The sequence below is a fragment of the Rhopalosiphum padi genome, chromosome 4, assembly GCF_020882245.1.
Source record: "Rhopalosiphum padi isolate XX-2018 chromosome 4, ASM2088224v1, whole genome shotgun sequence".
In the NCBI taxonomy this organism is placed as follows: Eukaryota; Metazoa; Arthropoda; class Insecta; order Hemiptera; family Aphididae; genus Rhopalosiphum; species Rhopalosiphum padi.
Genome location: NC_083600.1, coordinates 13,966,341 through 13,986,017, shown reverse-complemented (window position 1 = coordinate 13,986,017; position 19,677 = coordinate 13,966,341). Strand labels below are relative to the sequence as shown.

At 27.7% G+C, this 19,677-nt stretch overlaps 1 protein-coding gene across 4 annotated transcripts; it reads left to right on the top strand.

Moving 5' to 3' along the window:
* The first annotated feature begins 396 nt into the window (after nucleotides 1-396).
* Nucleotides 397-19,527, top strand: LOC132930368 (katanin p60 ATPase-containing subunit A-like 1). 4 transcript variants are annotated; one of them, XM_060996201.1, is made up of 11 exons: nucleotides 397-770; nucleotides 12,595-12,721; nucleotides 12,813-12,994; nucleotides 13,067-13,196; nucleotides 13,588-13,946; nucleotides 14,005-14,107; nucleotides 14,173-14,294; nucleotides 14,385-14,564; nucleotides 15,565-15,832; nucleotides 18,492-18,618; nucleotides 18,721-19,527. In XM_060996201.1, the coding sequence occupies exons 3-11, from the start codon at nucleotides 12,818-12,820 to the stop codon at nucleotides 18,917-18,919; spliced, it is 1,665 nt and encodes a 554-aa protein (XP_060852184.1). In that variant the 5' UTR covers nucleotides 397-770; nucleotides 12,595-12,721; nucleotides 12,813-12,817; the 3' UTR covers nucleotides 18,920-19,527. The 4 variants fall into 4 exon arrangements, with proteins under 4 accessions (XP_060852184.1, XP_060852185.1, XP_060852186.1 ...); XM_060996202.1 differs by lacking the exon at nucleotides 397-770 and adding an exon at nucleotides 1,944-2,233; XM_060996203.1 differs by lacking the exon at nucleotides 397-770 and adding an exon at nucleotides 2,670-2,872.
* Nucleotides 19,528-19,677: the final 150 nt, after the last annotated feature.

Sequence of the window (19,677 nt, the reverse complement as noted above, 5' to 3'; positions counted from 1 at the left end):
TATATTATATGATTTGAAAAATCCGATAATAGGAATTGACAACCGCGGTCCCATTGGGACACAAAACGCGGTAGAACGTATAACTTATATATTTCCTACCCGGGAATAATAAGAAAGCGATACAAAATATAATACAGTGTCTGAACAAAACGGGATTATTATGGATTTTTTTCGGAGAGGGAGGTGGATATAGGGGCAGGTACAAAAAACGGGGTGAAAAAACGTAAAATTCCGATCGTCGCGTATCGTCATGTGCTCATCACCGAGTGTCGTTTAACCCCACGTGCACGCGATTTCAAACAAGTCGGCCGTCTCGACCTTGGCTCGCCCGAACGGCAACACACGGGTTACGCCGACACCGTACGAAATTGTGCTCACCGCGTACAATAACTGCCAGTCGCACCGGTTTCGATTTCATTACAGTACGTCTGCGGTTTCCGTCGTCACTGCCTTAGCATAATGTTATCACGACATTTATATTAACTAAATGATTATGTAAGGCTTAAAAATATTCGAAATATCGTTTATAATAATGTACTCGCGTCGTGTTTCGATTTGTTTTTCCGCAAAAATATCTTTTTGGACGACGTTTCGTTATCGTACGCGTGTGTGAACGAGTGCGGTTTGTTTTCGTTTATTTCGTATACTATTATAAAACGATAATAATATATATTATATAGGCATGCAAAAACCGTACGTTCGGTTTCGGTGTCATTGAAGACCGGCCACGGACCTTGCCGCGACAAACATCCTATTATGGTGCGGGAAAGGTAAAGTCGAACGATGATTATGTATAATATTAATATATATATTATTATATAGGTATTAGTACTTATATGTATTGTAATGGGGCGACGACATAGAAATAGAGATAGCCAGACGGACAGGTAAACAGACAGAGAGACAGAGAGAGAAAACGGTTTTGCACATCTGTTACGATAATAGTATGTCGGTTGTCGAGTTTCACAACGGCAGACTACGGTCGAAATCAAAAAAAGTCTGCCCACGGGAATGACATATTACTATAGCGTATACGGGTGATAATCTTACAAATTAGTGCAACACATTATTATATATGCACATGACTACACGAGCAATGTAAAATTTACAAGTTATACAGGGGAGCGAAATTGATAAAAATATTATGCTGTTGTTTATACAGAGTGGCATATATACGTCGTGGTTAAATAATACATTTTGTATAGCCATAAAGACATTTATTTGGGGTTCAGGTAAGTAATGTAACTTCGTGGTGACTAACCTCCCTGCAGTTTAGCCCCCCTAGTTGAATCGATTCTACACTCACACGATATATACATCCAACACCCGGAGATATGAGGACCCCGCTGAACAACCCTTTTAAAATTTAAAAATTGATTAGATTTTATCAATTATACAAAACAATATTATTTACGATTATTTTTGGACGAGTTAATTAAATACCACAGGTCCACAGCGTAATATGATCTATCCTGAAAAGTTCATTTCGTCAATTAATTTGGTATATGATATAGGTATATTGAGTATTTATACTAGTGAAATTACAATAAATTATACTTTTGGTTTAAAAAATAATTTTTAAGTTTGCTTCTATCGCAACAATATCTCGACATAAATATCGAGACACAAAACAGTGTGCTGCAGTATGTAGAAATGTCAATCTCTTTATTCAAACGTTTTGTTTTATATGGTGGAATTATTGACGTTTCGCAATCGTGAATTTTTCATTTACACATTGAATTCAATACCTAATTAATACTGTGAACATACTCGCAGTAACGGTCGCCCCGCGCGCACGCATCTTCGAACCGTACATAGGCCGCGTCGTGGGAGAGTAAGCGCGCCGCCGTCGCCGGTCCACGCAACATCTGCGACCGCGTGCTTTGCGACCTCACTTCGCCGTCAGTCGTCGATATTAGCTCATCGCGTTCCGTTGACGGCGGACCGTCGTCGTCGTTTTGGTGGTGACGCGTGGTCGGGAGTGCGGCACGACTATATAAATAATAATATAATATTATACAACCGGTTCGGCCGAGGCGCTTTTTTCGATTCTCCCCTGGGATTGGCCTGTGTATACCTATTCCGGCGCTGGCGGACTCGGGAGTGTCACTCCTACGCCGTCGTCGCAATATAATATACATTATAAAAATATATTTGAACCCATACGGACTATATATTATATATATACATATACATTTATATGAGTACAGTCCGGATGCTGCAACTGCTGCAGGTATGCGATTTTAGATTGTTAAAATATATACGAACTCAATTATTAGGTACTGCACCCGCCGAAACGGACTACGCGCGACTTTGATTTCACGACTCGCAAGCTGCGCCCTGTACAATACATAATACATTATATATAAATTAGGTACCAGTGGTATATATGGTCACTGCAGAGGCGTTTTATATAGGCGTTGCAATCTCGTATTTGTTTTTGATCCTTGCCGGAAAATATTTTAAAACGACACAGGAAAATACAAATCCGTTCGCCGCACGTCCTACGCCAATTACTGCGCGCAATTTTGACCGGCGGACATATAAAATCACTATAATCACTGCGATAATAGTTATACGTCAAATATAAGACGGCTCGTACAACGCGAACCGTATAAACATATTCGACGTCAATAATATTGGATGTATCATGAACCCATTGTATAAAGTATAAATCGTGTACACACGAATCACGTATATTCGTTCTTAATGGCGTTCTTGTGCGGAGAAATTAAAAAACCATAGTCCGTGTATTTCGTCATCCGTTTTATTTTTGATTTAATTTCAACGAAGAAATAATAATTACATTTTAAAACAAAGTGCCAGCTACGAAGGATGATGTAGGTGGTTCTATTGTGCAAATACAATTTGTGTAAGTTTTTCCAACAATAATACATAAACCACTTGACTTGACGACCAAAATCAAACTGATATGCGACCGAATGAATTTGTCACACATTATTGAACGAGTCTATTTTTAGCGCCATGGAAATTTTCAATAATTTTTAACATTTAATAATATTTATTTTTGAGTTTACACGAGTTCCACTTTATGAGCATAGCTGTAGAGTACTGAGTAACACGAGTATTCAACAAATTATACACTGCTCATCTATAAACTTTAAATTCCTATCTTAGTAATATACTTTACTAATTATAATCATCACATAAGCGTACAGAATTCTTGTCAATTATTATTGTATTTTATTCAGATCAGTCATGATTCAAGATATGATTCAATGATTATATTTATGTCTTATATTTGAAAAATATTGAGTAAGCTGCCCACCTATCCCCTCCGTTGCAAACGTCTATATGACTACCTACTTATTCGCAAATTGATTTTGGTATATTGAAATTCTCAGAAAAATAGTCTGCTTTGGAATGTTTAATTAAAAATGTATGATGTCATTTAAAAAAAAATGCATTTATAAAAAATGATGACGATTAAAAGTAATAAAAACATTATTTATTTTCAAAAATTTTGTTTTGTGATGATTTCAAATTTTCAAATTTTATAAAACAAATATTTCCAAAAAATTGTATTTCGATAAAATTTGTTTTACCTTCAGACGAACAACCCTGTACCTACTTATATATATATAAATAATAATTACAAATGATTATAACTTGATTTAATCTTTGAATTGTATGTATGTTTATTGTATAATGTATAGTAGGTGGCTTACGGACCGCAGACTTGTTCTTAAACTCTAATAATACTATATACTAGTAAATTTAATACTATATGATATTTTTTAGTAGCTTTATAACATACTATGTTATAGTAGTATTACAACCCTTTGCCGTATTCCGTATAACAGCACGCACCGATTTTCGCAAACATTTGCTATCATTTGTCGTTGCGTGTAGCCGGGCGCGATCGTCATCGTGGTCGTCGACCGGAATATTTATAACGACCGCGGTTATGTATAACTATATGTAATATGTATATCACGTGCAATAATATGTTATAATTTATATCCTCCGCAACCGCTCTACAGGAGTTTGTGCATTTATAAGTACACGACGTTATTTTATTTCTCTATCCAAATAATTTAATAACAAATAACAATATGATATTATGATATTATATTTGTGCGCATGTATGATGTTTTGTGACCACACACCGCGCGCGGTCCTACACAATATTATTGTATATGCAGAAATTATCGAATTACGCGCGTTGCGAAAATGCGCAGTTATAGTTAGAACGCGGATAGTATTATAGTACTCACAATATAATGTGTTAGGTAAATGTTAATACGTAAATAATACGTGTTAAGATATCCTGTATAGTGTCAATATACACATACGATATACACACTTAAAGTCGTAGACACGTAGCTTTGATCCTTTATATATATTCAGTAGGTATCTAGGTGATATCGTTAATTTCGTCGTCGAAACGATGTTATGTATGTAGTTTTTGTATTGTTAGTTGGTACCTTCGCTTAATATATGACGCTCGTTTCAATCGAGTTAACTCGTGAACGCGCAGGTACATGTTTTACCCATTTAAAATATATATAATGTTAAGTGTTTCAAAAACAAACAGAAAAACCTATACTCTATTATATGTTAATTTGTATGTTTGACAAGTGTATATGCATCGGATTACCATTAGTGCCGGAGCAGCTTTTAAGTCACTAATTAATGCGATTATAATAGCAGTTATTTTAGGTAGGTACAATAATTGAAAGTAGTTTATCATTTTTTTTTACTAAACGATAACTATACATAATATTATAATCATATGTTATTTTTACGAAAGCGATTTCGGCATGTGTATAAATAATATAAATACCACATATATGTATTATATTAATATTATATAGGTATTAGGTATAAACACACTTACACACTTTACAATTATCGATCGATATAAAATCAGATAATAGCATTATAATATTATGTATATTATGTGGAACGAAAATGGAAGTTACAAACGTCATAATATTAAATAAATCAAAATAACAATAATTTTGTATACAATTTACTCGCTTTATTAACCTTTCCAAACACCAATGCATCATGTATAAATATAATATATTATATTATAAATTATTTAGAATGTTTTAAAAATTAACATACCATTTTATGCACAATAATTCCTGTAGGTATTTTTAAAATTCATACGCACAAAATTATTTTTTTACCATTTAAAAATATTTAGTCATTAAGGAGTACCTAATAATACAATTATTAATTTAAATTATTTAGACTCCAGATACTACGTATATGAAATACACCTACGGATTATGCTCAATCGTTAATAAACAATCATATTATCTAGTGCGGTGTTCATTATACCTATTAATTTATATTAATTTAATATTATTAGTTGTCGTTGTTAGTTGAGTACGTAATAGATTAAGGACAAAAATTAAATTAACATTTTCACATTACTTATTTAAATAATAATGCTTTAAATTTTAAATCTACAAATAAATACCAATCGTTATTTTATACTGACTACCTATTATTAATTAAATTGCTTAAAATAATATTCATTTTAAGCTCATCCATGTTTTATTATATAACAGTAATAAATATTTCTTTCTATAAAACATTTTCATGTCACATTGCAATTCGATTACACACTTTTGTATGTATCCATTCCATTGTGTATTGTACATTGTTATTGTTATTATTATTATACAAAAATGTATTATGATTACGATTAAAAAAAAAAACAAGAATGTTTTTTGTAAACTTTGTAATATATATGTTTAATGTCAATAGTTATATAATCAGATTCATTTTTCACATACGTATATAACACTATAAGTCTATAACTAATCCTTTTTATTCGTGTATATTCATTTTTTTTATTACGATAATACGATTACATTGAAATCGTTCAGTGTTCGTTGTTCATCTTAAAATAAAATTATTTTTCTTATATTAAATTGGATTATTAACATTTATAGAGTATTTAAATTATTATTATATATTTTATAATTTAATATTGTGATATCATATAGGTGATAGCATTTTTTTTTTTTTTTTAAATGTAATAAATTGAAAATATTCATTTATTGGAAAAGTATAGGTTAGACCCAATAAAACAAAGCAATATAAAACAATATAAAAATATAAATAATTATTTTTCAAAATTCGACAGTTCTATAGTAGTACCTATTTACTATTTAGACAAGATAAAATAATATAAAAAACAATTAAGAAATGATGCATTTTTTCGTTGGCTAACTTTATGAATCATTATTCTTATAATCTTATATAGCATTGGAATAGCTAGTAATAGTATATTATAATATTATAGTTGATACCATCGATGCTATATGTGTGTTGTATATAATATACTATACATATATATATAATATATGCTGTATATGTTGCATATAATATTTAATATATATGCGATTATTATAGATCATAATAAACTATACAGTTTCAACTGTTTCAAATCATATACGTCGTAATAAGTTTAAAATAAATTTAAATCAATTGGTAGCTTTTTTTTTATTTTCAAAAGAAATCAAATTAAAAATTTTAATAAATATTTCGTTATTCGTTGTTATTGTTTTTAATATGATATCTTTTATTCTTATGCATATTGTTATGTCCCGAGTACTTAAAATTCATGTTAATTTTGTTGTCTTATATAATTCCAAACAATTAACCCAATTTATTTCAAAACAATAGAACGTTGTTATTTGTTGATTCGTGTGACCCAACGAACTCACGACGTATATTCTTTTGTATGATTTGTATTATACAAATCTTTTATTCTTTAATTTATATATATATATATATATATTTACTACAAATGTAAGTACGTAACATATAAGTTATGTTTACACGGAGAAACAATAATATATTAACTACAAGTTATTATATAGCATACATGTATACAATATAAGTATAATGCACTTGCAAATTATAATATAAGTATCCACATACACACAATCGAATACACGCTCATATAACTTTTGTTTCATAATCATCACTAATCACTATAGGATTTGTGTAATCGATCATAATCATAATATTATTTAGATATAAAAATTATTTATACGCAGTTCGACGAATCGAAAATTAGACATTATTGTTTATTCTTTTTTATTTAGCACGTGTTTCAACTACCTACGTGACATCTCGCCCATAATCTATTAAACCAAACACTTGTTTCGAAATCTTCTAGTAATAAAAAAAACAAAAAAAATAGGATAGGTCACAATCTCATTTAAAATGTCGTTGAAAAACGATTACCTATTGTTCAATGTTTACCTACCCGAAATGTCGAGTAAAAAATAATGTCAATTTTTTTTTTTACTATCTTCCGTTGTATCGATACTCGATACGATTGTATAGTACCTTATACAATCTAAGGTTTAAGTATCTTTTTTTTCTGTAAAGATTAATTTTTTATTTAATTTACCATTTTTACATTATACAAATTATTATATTATATTGTTTCGAAAAGATATATGATTTCTTTACCTTTCTACATAATATAAGGTACTTTGGATATCCGTGTATCATGTTTAGGTACATAAGAATATTAAGAAGATCTAAAGTTACATAATTTTACTTAAACTGAACTATAAATATGTGCTATAATTTATAAATAACAATTAACAAACACGTCTAATATACATCCGCTATACGATTATTATATTTTGTAACGATATAGTCCACCGGGTAAAGTGAGAGATAATTATAATATAATATATCCATCAAAGAAATAACAAGAGATAAAAATCTGTAAATTCAAACTTTTCTTTAAATATTCCGTAATTTTTGAACAGATACCTAATGCATGTATAGTTTAACAATGTGCAACACTACAATTCACAAGGTTTTATTCTGGAGAGTGGTGATTGGAGGTGTATAGGTATATTCATATATTTTATTATTAGTAATTTTTGATGTTCATTTATGGAAACTTGCCGTATACACATACACACACACACACATATTACATATAATGTGAACGTATATGTTTGTGTTTGTGTGTGCTGTATGTAATATGTATATTGTATAATGTGTGATGTGTATACGTTGTCTATACGGCCCGATGAATATTTGTTGTTCAGTGTGTCAAAACAACAAATTATACATAAAGCTAAAGCCGATGTTAAACAATCATCATAAAGTATCTATGAATTTACGATTTATTGATTTATATAACTTAAAAATTTAATTAATACAAAATTAATAAAATAAATTCGATACTGTGTGTTTACATATAATTGGTATAATTATTGGATGGTATGCACATTACCAGCATGCATTATGTTACATATTACAACTGCGGTTTCATCATTTTTTTGGAATAAAATAAAAAACATGAACCCAATGCTCACAGTTATTTGTACAGCATTATTGATGTTCTTAAAATATATCAAATGGTTTGTAGCAATTGTAGCGGTTTATTTATTAGTTTCGATCTATCGATTATTATTATATTAGTTGTTTCTATTACATTGTGTGGAAGAATATAGAAAGTCGCGTTGGTCTGTTCAAGATCGGTTTGAACCAGTTTGTTTATGGCGTGAAGTTTTTCGAGTGAAAAACACGAAAACAATACAGGAATGCCGTCTCGGGTTCTTTATTGTGCAGTGTGCAGATATCGACTTTCGTATGATGGTTGCGTGTATTTAAGATTTAAACCTGCAACTATTAACTCTCTATACATTATTAAAGTCCAATCACTAATAAGTTTTTCACTTAAAAGCGTAATATTGTTGTATATGTAATTATATTATATGTACAATTTGTATTTTACACAAAATTGTTACTCAAATAATTTATCTACGGAATGTTAAAATTGCAATACATCATTATTATATATCTATATAGTTTGATATTTCACTTGGCGTAAACTTTAAAGTATTTTACTGTACAAGTGTACGCCTATACAAAAATATCATTCTGTGCATAACAACAAACAATGTAAGCAAAATTAAAGGTCGCTAGGACATAAAATATCCCTTCAATTTACGGTTTAACCCGATTCCTTTAACACTGCTATAGTATAATATATAAAATATACCAATCATATATCCACATAGTTTGTAAAGTCGTTTTGTATTTTTATTTTATAGTATATTGTATATTGTATGTTCGTCTTTTGAATTATAGTAAATATAGGTAATGAAGTTTAAAAAATGTTAACGTACAATTTTAGTTAGGCTTATATGATATAATTATAGTCCTCGCAGAACATTGACGATTGACCTATATAATATTATGTCTATGCGTTTCGTTTTTATTTTATTACATATTATTAATATTTTTAAATTTACCTGTTATAACTTATAAGCATTATAATCAATAAATCAATAAATATTAGTTAGTAACAAAAATCCTTTGGTTAAAATATATTAACGATGATTAACTTCAATGCTCTAATTATTCTGAAATTTAATATATTATTTTAATTTCGACGATGACAAATGTAGATACTATACTGAGTCTTGTCTTATAAAATATTTTACTAAAGTTCACGTCATAAATTATTTCAACTAGGTAAAAAAAACTTTCTTTAGGGGCAATCGATAGCTATTATAGATGAATATAATATAAGTAGTATATAATATAGCGGAATATAGATATAGGTATACTAATGGCCAACCCGTGCATAATATTTAATTAACTAAATAAAAACATTTTTTATTTTAGATATTATATTAATGTCAATATTTTACACGCTTCAAGTCATAATATTTGTAGTAGATATTACTACCAATAATCTATAATCTATATCTATATTCTACTAATATAAAATAAATTCTATGTAAATTTTACGTATAATTTTAATTTATAGCTTTTCGTCTTTCGTGTGTTGTTTTATAAATTATTATTAATAAAGTGTTTTAAGCGGATTACCATATGTCAATTAACACCGCATAATGGTATTAATATATTCTTAAGGCTAATCTTTATACTTTATAGGTCAGTTATCTATACTGTATTATAAATACAAGTAAATTATTTTTTCTTACCATTTATACATTTTAATTAACTTAAGTCATACGACTTCATACCGAAGTTAGAGTTAATAATATTAAATTAAATGTAAATAACATATTATTGATTTTATTTTTATAAATATTATAATATGACTATATATTATGTAAGTAGAACGACACATTTTCGTTGTAAATATAGGTGTGAATTTGCACCAAACGGCATTTTTTATTTTAATGATAAGATACTGCTTTTTTAGTACAAGTTTTGAATAATGATTTTTTTTGGAAATTTTCGAATTTTTAGACAATCATTTGACTTCTTTAAGTTTTTTTTTTTTTTAATAATTTCCAGTTATCACTTAAAATTTATTTATTTTTTTTAGTGTTTTTTAGTTACATTTTTTAAATATAAATGTAAAATTAAAAGAATTGTTTTAGTCACCATTGGTATAACTACTTTTATTATTTAGGTAGTAATTTATATGTAGGTAATTTTTATTTTGTGAATTTAATTAAATGTGTAAGTGTATAACTGATTACTGAATTTATTACATTTTTAAAAATACGGGTTTTATATTAAATAAAAAATGATACTTTTTATATTTTTAATATTTTGATTTAAATATTAGAATCCTTATTTTAGCGCATTTAAAGTAGATTTTAAACTTGTTTTAATTTTAAATACATTTTATAGTCAATTAAATTTACAGCCCTGTAGACTGTTAATTAATAATAACACGTGGTCGTCCAACATCTGTACACTGCGATTATATTATGTATCTTATAATTTATAACACTTATACCTACTGGTATTCTCATATTTGTTTGTATTTGTGTCTCGTACTCTCAGTACTCGCGTACCTATTATATTATATACTATATCACTATATATTATACTCTGACCATACAACGGCCTTCTAATTTGGCTTTGATTCTCTTGCGCTAAACTATATTTCACTATATCTATAGTCATAATTATTGCGCGTTGGTGTTTTCTTCGTTTACCATTACACTATACACAATACTAAAGTCTAAGGTGGAAGAGAAATGTGTCAAGAACAGACACAATACGCGCTATATATGGTAAATGTATAAACAATGTACATGCAGCTGACTATGTATCATACGTGAACTGACCGTATTTATAAATGTATAATGCATAAACGTTGATGACAGTAGTACATTAGTATCTATATCTACCGATGCTGATAAATTATTTGACTTCAATATATTATCAACATTGTATTATATAGTATAGAAAATTGGATACAACTCAACAGTAATCAATTCATTTTGATGAGGTATTCTGTTATTTTAAAATGTAGGTACACATACCTATTTGTACTTTTATGAGTAATATAACTTATAAGTAATACAAGGTGTGCGTATATATATATATAGGTATATTGGTATATATAATAATAAACATATTATATTATATATTGTAATATTAAAAAAATGTACTTAATAACAATCGAAAAATTAAACCGTAAAGAACGAGCCAGGTGCTTTGATTGTTACCTGATAAAAATTGTTAGGACGAATATAAACATAAAATATGACTTACCTAAACGTTATATAAATATAAATTAAACAATCATAGCTTTAAAATGTGATAAATCGAAAACATATACAATGGGTCTTGATATTTTGGCATTGAGTCAGGCAGTACCCTCAGTGATCTGATATATTTTTACCACATTTAGCCATAATTATATTAGAATTTTAAATATTAAATTCGAACAAAAATTATAAACTTGTCGGTAATACTAATTATTTTTACAGTATTTACACACATAATTCAATAAATGTAAAATGAAAATTAATTCATTTTAATTTTTACCCGGTTTCTTTTTTAATATTTAATTTTTTTGATAATTCAGTAGTTACCCTACCTACTATGTCTCATATGTGCCGGATTAACAAGCCTCTACTGAAAGTACTGTTGTATTTGGATTATTATTATTTTTTTAATTAACTAATACAAACAAAATATTTATCTTTAGTATACCCCCTTATAACTACCCCGTAAATATATAAAGTATTCATAAAATTATTGACTTTTTTCGAAAAAATATATTTTCCAAAACTTCTGACTTTGGATTAGAAATACTATTTGTTGATTTGAAATGCTTATCATCTAATTTATATTTTCTAACGAGAATAAAAGCTATCGATTTCGTTCGTTTTTGAAATATTTTATCAAATCGTTAGAAATCGCTTAGTACAAATGGGTTTATTTAAGAACAAGCAATGACCATATTTGAATAATTTAATTTCCCGGTTTTTTTCGCTCCGTGCAAGGATGTATTAAGCGAAAGATGTACTGTTGATAACAGCTTATAGCGTCATTGAATTCTAAACAAGAGAGTGTACCTCAAAATAACATAATTTGATAATGTTTTTCCTTCAAAAAATTAAAACAAAATTGTTATAAGTCGTTGAAATCATTAAACAGTCATAGTGGTAGTTTGGTTGTTGTTTTATTCGGCTAGTTACGTTGTAAATATCAAAAAATTGCTGTTATTTATTTAGTGGGTAACCTCACATGTATTTGTCGAGACTTATCGGCCGATACGATTTAATGGTAAATTCGTTAAAAAAAAAATAAACAATAATATCGTTTTTCATTTTTTTTTTTTTTATGTTTCAGTAATATTATGTTCCTGTTCTACCCGAGGTTCCGGTTTTTTAACAATGGGTGCCTGTAAAATGCATTATTCAATAATATATTATCTTAGTCGCAATTTAATTCTTAGCTCAAATTCATATCATTGAAGGTACCTACCTAAATTCTAATATTTCTGTGCAAACGTTTATTGCTTTGAATTTTTTGTTTTGATTTTATCGATTTGGCATCCTTGTTTATAGCTGTGATGACCGTTATGGCAGTATCGATTGATGAAATACGTGAAAGTATTAATATGGCTCGTGAGATGGCTCTTACTGGTAATTACGATTCATCACTAGTCTATTATGAAGGAGCCAAATTACAGTTAGGACGATTCTTGTCTACTGTTGATATTCAAGCACGTAGAGAATCCTGGCGAACTGTAAGTAATATTTGTTGTAGCATTTTATATTATTTTTTGTTGTTTTGTTTATATTTTAATCGTTGTCACTAGATTCAACGTCAGATTAATGATGAATGTGAACAGTTAAAATTGTATTCAAATACCTTAAATAAATTAAAGCAACTACGAACTAATGATTTTGAAAGGAATGAGAGGCCACTTAGTGCATCTTCTCCAGCATGTGAGTGTACTATAGTTATTTTTATAATGAAATAAATTGGCAATGGTACAATTAAAAGCATATATTTTCTACTAAAAATGGATTGCTTATTAAATTTTATATTCTATACAAAACCTGTATATTTTTGATTATTGTTTCATATTATTTATATATATATATATATATATATATATATATATATATATATATATATATATATATATATATATATATATATATATAATAATAATATTTTTATTAACTTTTAAAAATAGATGTATCAATTGACAATATAAAGTTTCAATCGCATTGTACTTAATTAAAATAAAAACCAAAATTTAAAAATAAATACTTTAAACTAATATAAATATAATAATTGATTTGTAATTGTTTCTTTATCATTTTATTTTAGTGAATAGAAATAATAGAAATGATAGAAATGAAGATATATCACCCGTTGATGGGTTGTCATGGTTTGGAACAACTCGTCAACAGGTTAATGGCAGTGGCTCCCTAGAATGGCCCCCAGCAAATAATAATGATCCTGATGTTTGGCCACCTCCATCACCCGTTGAACATAGACCTGGACCACAAGTTAGGCCACAAAAAACATCTCGACGTAATGAAACATCACGAGTGGCCAATAGAAATCAAAAAATTGGGCCTAATAATACCCGTAACAGTGCCACTAGATCTCAGATAGCAAAAAAAAATGATGATGTGAAAAAAGGCCCGAAAAAAGATACTAACGGTCATAATACAAATGGAACGGTAAATACAAACGATTTAATTTAAGACTATTTTATTAATTCTATATTTATAATATTAGACTGATAAAAATGAAAAAGATAAGGATGAAAAAGAAGTTTTGAAACCAGAAGAAAAACGATTTGATTGTTCCTCATATGATCAAGACCTTGTTGATATGCTAGGTAATAATCAATATAATATGCTTACATAATTATTTTAGTTGTATTAATTTTATTTTATTTTATAGAAAGAGATATTGTACAGAAAAACCCTAATATAAGATGGAGTGACATAGCTGAATTAGATGAAGCTAAACGCCTCTTAGAAGAAGCAGTAGTACTTCCTATGTGGATGCCAGATTTTTTTAAGGTATATTATAATATAATTTATAACATTCAATAAAATTGTTTAAAATTTAAATGTATGGGAAATTAATTGTATGAAATTTATATTTTAAAGGGAATTCGGCGACCTTGGAAAGGAGTCTTGATGGTTGGTCCACCTGGAACTGGTAAAACAATGCTTGCAAAAGCTGTAGCAACTGAGTGTAGAACTACTTTTTTTAATGTATCCTCATCAACACTAACTTCTAAGTATAGAGGCGAATCTGAGAAACTTGTCAGGCTCCTTTTTGAAATGGTAAGTTTTGTATTAAGTGTATTGTCAAAGAACATTAAATAATTGAAATAGTATTTAGCATATTATATTGTATAGTGAATAACAGTTATATTAAAATAATCTATTGAGGATTTTTGTTTGATAGACGTAGACAACATATATTATGTTGAAATCTTCTTTTATTATGATAATTGATTTTCATTATTCATTACTTCAATACAAAATGGAATAATCAATGATTTGAGATCTTTTATTTTATGAATTACTTAACCCAATGCATTGGCTACAGCATAAACAATAATTTATAATCATCTTAAACATATTATTTTTTCTATGAATAATTTAATGATATATGTGATTGATATTCATTGAATATAATATATTATAATTTGTTCCTTCAGTAACTTAAAATAACATAACCATAAATAGACAAGTCTAGTTATAATTATTTTTTCATGTTGTTAACCAACTAAAACATTTTAGTCATGGTTATTATAATATATGAGATAATCATTAACCTGGTTTGTTATATGCATCTTTTCATAATTAGTGCATTGTTTATTTAATTTTTTTTTTGTATTTTAGTTGATAGAGGAAAAACAAATGTTAATGTAATTATAAATATGATATTTTTAATTTTGTTTAATTTTCAAATTATGATAATAATTAAAATTAACCATAATAAGAGATATACCTATTATAATTTTGAAATTGAATAAAAATATATACTCCATATAACTAAATATTTTGTTTTTAGTTTAAAAACAAAATAAATTATATAGTAAGTCACTCTAAGTTGTGATATTTATGATATGATAAATATATAATATATTATAAATAACATGAATTAATTCAAATAATCATTGGTTAAGTATTTACCCTATCCAAGTAAATGATACATCTAATGCATTATGCATTACAGCAGGTTAACAATAAATGATATTAAAATTATGTTCTTACAATTTAATTTGACAGGATTTTTTATTATTAATAATATATTTTATGTATGTTATTTTCTTAGGCAAGGTTTCATGCTCCATCAACAATATTCATTGATGAAATAGATTCTCTTTGTTCTCGGAGAGGCTCAGAGTCTGAACATGAGGCATCCAGAAGAGTAAAATCTGAACTCTTAGTCCAAATGGATGGCTTAAGTGATACAAGTACAGAAGAAGAATCTGGGGCTAGTCGTATTGTGATGGTGCTAGCAGCTACCAATTTCCCTTGGGATATAGATGAGGCACTTAGACGTCGACTGGAGAAACGCATATATATACCTTTACCTAACAGTTAGTATTATAGCATATTAGATTAAAATTGAATACATAATATTTAATATTTTGATTTAAATAATATATAACAAAAGTTCTAAACTCTTAATAAAAAATAAGATCTATTATGATTTTAAAAAAGTATTTAGAAAATAATTTTATAATTTTTTCTGAATAGATCAATGAATGTATTGATTTTACAATTATGTGCTTTTATTTTAATTTTAATGTCTGTTATCACATTATGAAGCAGTAAAAATTATTAAGCTTAGTTTCTAGTAGAAAATATCATCTACGCGTATTTGATAATTTCAATATAAGATAATCAAAATTAAAAATATAAAAATTAATTTAGGGAAAAATTATGAAAAGATTTTATTTGTTATAACTATAATTACATTTTGAATATAAATACCTAAATAAAATGTAGGTAAAAACAAATAAATCATTAAATTTTAACACTTAACTATCTAAGGTTAGGATTTTTAGTACAAAATTCTCCATCAATTTTATTAATGGAAATTCAAAAATATTTGAAGTTCTAATAATTTTTGTTATTTTGTTGTAATTCAAGAAATATTATTAGGTTTTACTATTCACAATGACATTTAAAAAATATTTATTTTACTACACACAGTGAAATTTTTAAAATATTCTTTATTACTTTTAAGCTATTTATACCACAAACGTATATATGTTACGGTAAATGATGTTAAATGGAAATTAACGTAATTCACCGGTTATTAACGTTATTTACCAAATACACAGGTAATTATCGTTATAAACCGGATAATCACATTAATGACCAAATACACAGGTAATTGTTGTTATAGACCAGATATGCACGTGAATCTCAAATACCTACTACAAAATAGGTATTTTTAAAAATAGAAAAAATGCTTTATTCATCCAAGCAGCTAGCATTTCTTGGACGTCTCTATTGGCTCGTTCAACTGACCCCTGACTTTGACTATGTCTTGGCTTTCCGTGAACGATTTTGACTTCATTCCACATTATATGAAGTTCATTAATCACCGAATTAACGAATTCTCTCCCGTTATCGGATTGCAATATTGCAGGTGCCCCAAATAACGTATAAATATCGATAAGGTTATAAGCGATTTCTTCAGCGCGTTTTGATTTTAAGGGTTTCAATATTACGTACTTAGTCAAATGATCCTGGTAATTCATTATGAAACGATAGTCATTATAATGTTGAGATTGCATGTCTATAAGGTCAACTTGTGCCCGTGAGTTGAAAGTTGACTCTAAAATTGGTTTAGATACTAATCCTCTTCTTGGGTGCACTGCTTTTTTCTGACATTGAACACATAATTTTAAATAAACCATAACTGTTTCGTTTGTTATATTGCAATATTTATTTTTCAGTTCTGCCATCATACGATTTCGCCCTCCGTGGCCGATGGCAGAATGTGTTTCGTGAAGAATATCAAACAGTTCGTCAATTTTAACGTAATACAATACAACATTTTTTTCGTCTACTGGTCTAATAAGACGTTCTTTTCCATTTATTTTTAAAATATCGTACTTACGTACTACACGATAGTCCTTCATTGTTTTAGCTTCACCGACAATTTTTAAACACATTTTTGATTTTTTAACTTGTTCAATAACATCATTGTAGTCTTTAGTAGACAAAAATGAGTTATTATCATCTCGTTTGCTTGTGAGGATATTTTTCAGTTTTTCGTTGAAAGTTGTGCGAACAGTTTGAATATCGATAGCCATTTTAAATAAGTGGTAAATACGACGACAGTTGTACACATACTAAAGTAATAATCTATATAAATTTTCGTTACGTATGATATTTTCAAATATTATCTCCACGGCTATACCGATGTTATAATATGTATAGTAATTGTATACTGTATAGGCCCAGTGTCCACCTTATCTGTGGCCGATAAAGAGTTATTGATTTACCCAATTAGTACCACAATTAGTTTAGCGATCACTTTATCATTGCTCGTTGGACATTATTTTAAAATAAAATTAACATTTCCCAAATCATACGGTTATTAACGTTATTCACTAGAAAATAACGATAATTCCCACATTCGTAGGTAAATAACGTAAATAACCGGCGAATAACGTTAATTTCCGATGTAACATCATTTACCGTAACATATATACTACTCTCCCATGGATAGTATCAGTTTAAAAGTTAATAATATAAATATTATTATAATAATATGTTGCCTACTTGAATATAATGTATATTTCAATATTTGACACCTAATGTAGAAAGAACTTCTCATGTTTTTGTTACTTACATTGTTACATTTTTATCATTGTAACTAATTCATCTTAAGTTATTTGTTTGTTATGAATTGTTTATCATTTTGACAATTATATTAATAATTGTTATACAATATTATAAAATATTAATTATTGTTCACTCATTTTGATCTGTTACAACTGTAATATGCATAATATTAGTTAATGTTAGTATCATAGTTATAATAATTACTTACGTTGCTGAATATAGAGGGTGGCAAGATTATCTAACACTTGTCATTTTAAACGTAGGTAATGGTTAAAAAAATTATAAATAGAATTATACCAAATATTGCTATTACCAAAAATGTGGACTTTAAAGTAAACACTTTTTTTACGGCCATTTTAAGTACACAATTAATACAGAAATATTTATTTATAGGTGCTGGTCGAGAAGCGCTACTGAGAATAAACCTTAGAGATGTTAAAGTTGAACCTGATGTAAATTTAACAGAGATAGCTACCAAACTTAAAGGTTACTCTGGTGCCGATATCACAAATGTTTGCAGGTAATTACATACTGACTAAATGTACATATTAGTTATTTACAATATTTTACCTTGAGATGTAACATATACTAATGTGTTTTAATAAAACTATATAATACTTAGGGACGCATCTATGATGTCTATGAGACGTAAGATTGCTGGATTAAAACCAGATCAGATTCGGCAATTGGCTAAAGAAGAAGTGGATTTGCCAGTGTCTTTCCAAGATTTTAATGAAGCAATAGCTAAGTGCAACAAAAGTGTTTCGTCAGATGATTTGACCAAATATGAAAAGTGGATGAGTGAATTTGGATCCTCATAACTGTTGCTGATAATGAACTGTATTTTTTTTTCGATGCAGACCATTATTTTGAATTAATTTTCTTTTGTTGTTAATTGTATATAGAAATAGGAAGACAACTAGAAACTAATTACTTTTTATTTTAATTGTTTATGGCTGTGCTAGCTTTTGAACGAACTTTATATGCTCACAACGAAACACATACTTAAAATATTAAAAACAGAAACTAATATTTTTTAAGTTTTTATCTTTTTTTTTGTGTCTGAAGGAAAAATTTTAATTTTACATTTATTTAATTTAAAACCTAAAAAAAACATATATTATCTTGCCATTTATATTGAATCAAAATATTAAAATAGTCACAATATCTTGGTTTAATTTATTTTACCTGTTATTATATGCTTTATGGAATATAAATTTTATATTTTGTTCCTTTAAATTATCTGTTTTGCACTTATATCATTTTAATGCTAACTATTCAGATTACAACCGTTGATCAGTAACTACTAGGTCCCTAATGTGATTTATGTGTAATAATTTATTTGTTAATTTATTCAACAACCTTAAATTTCATATTGTAAAAAAGTCACTTGTAATTTATTGAATAAAATAAAATTTTCCTATTATTATTTTGTGTTTGGTTTAGATTGTAGATTTAGATTTAATATTGCAAATTTTCTAATTGATAACTTCATCTTCATACAAATAAATACTTCAATTTAATACATACAATAACACAATTCTACAAAAATGTAGATAACCGATTTACATGTAGTATT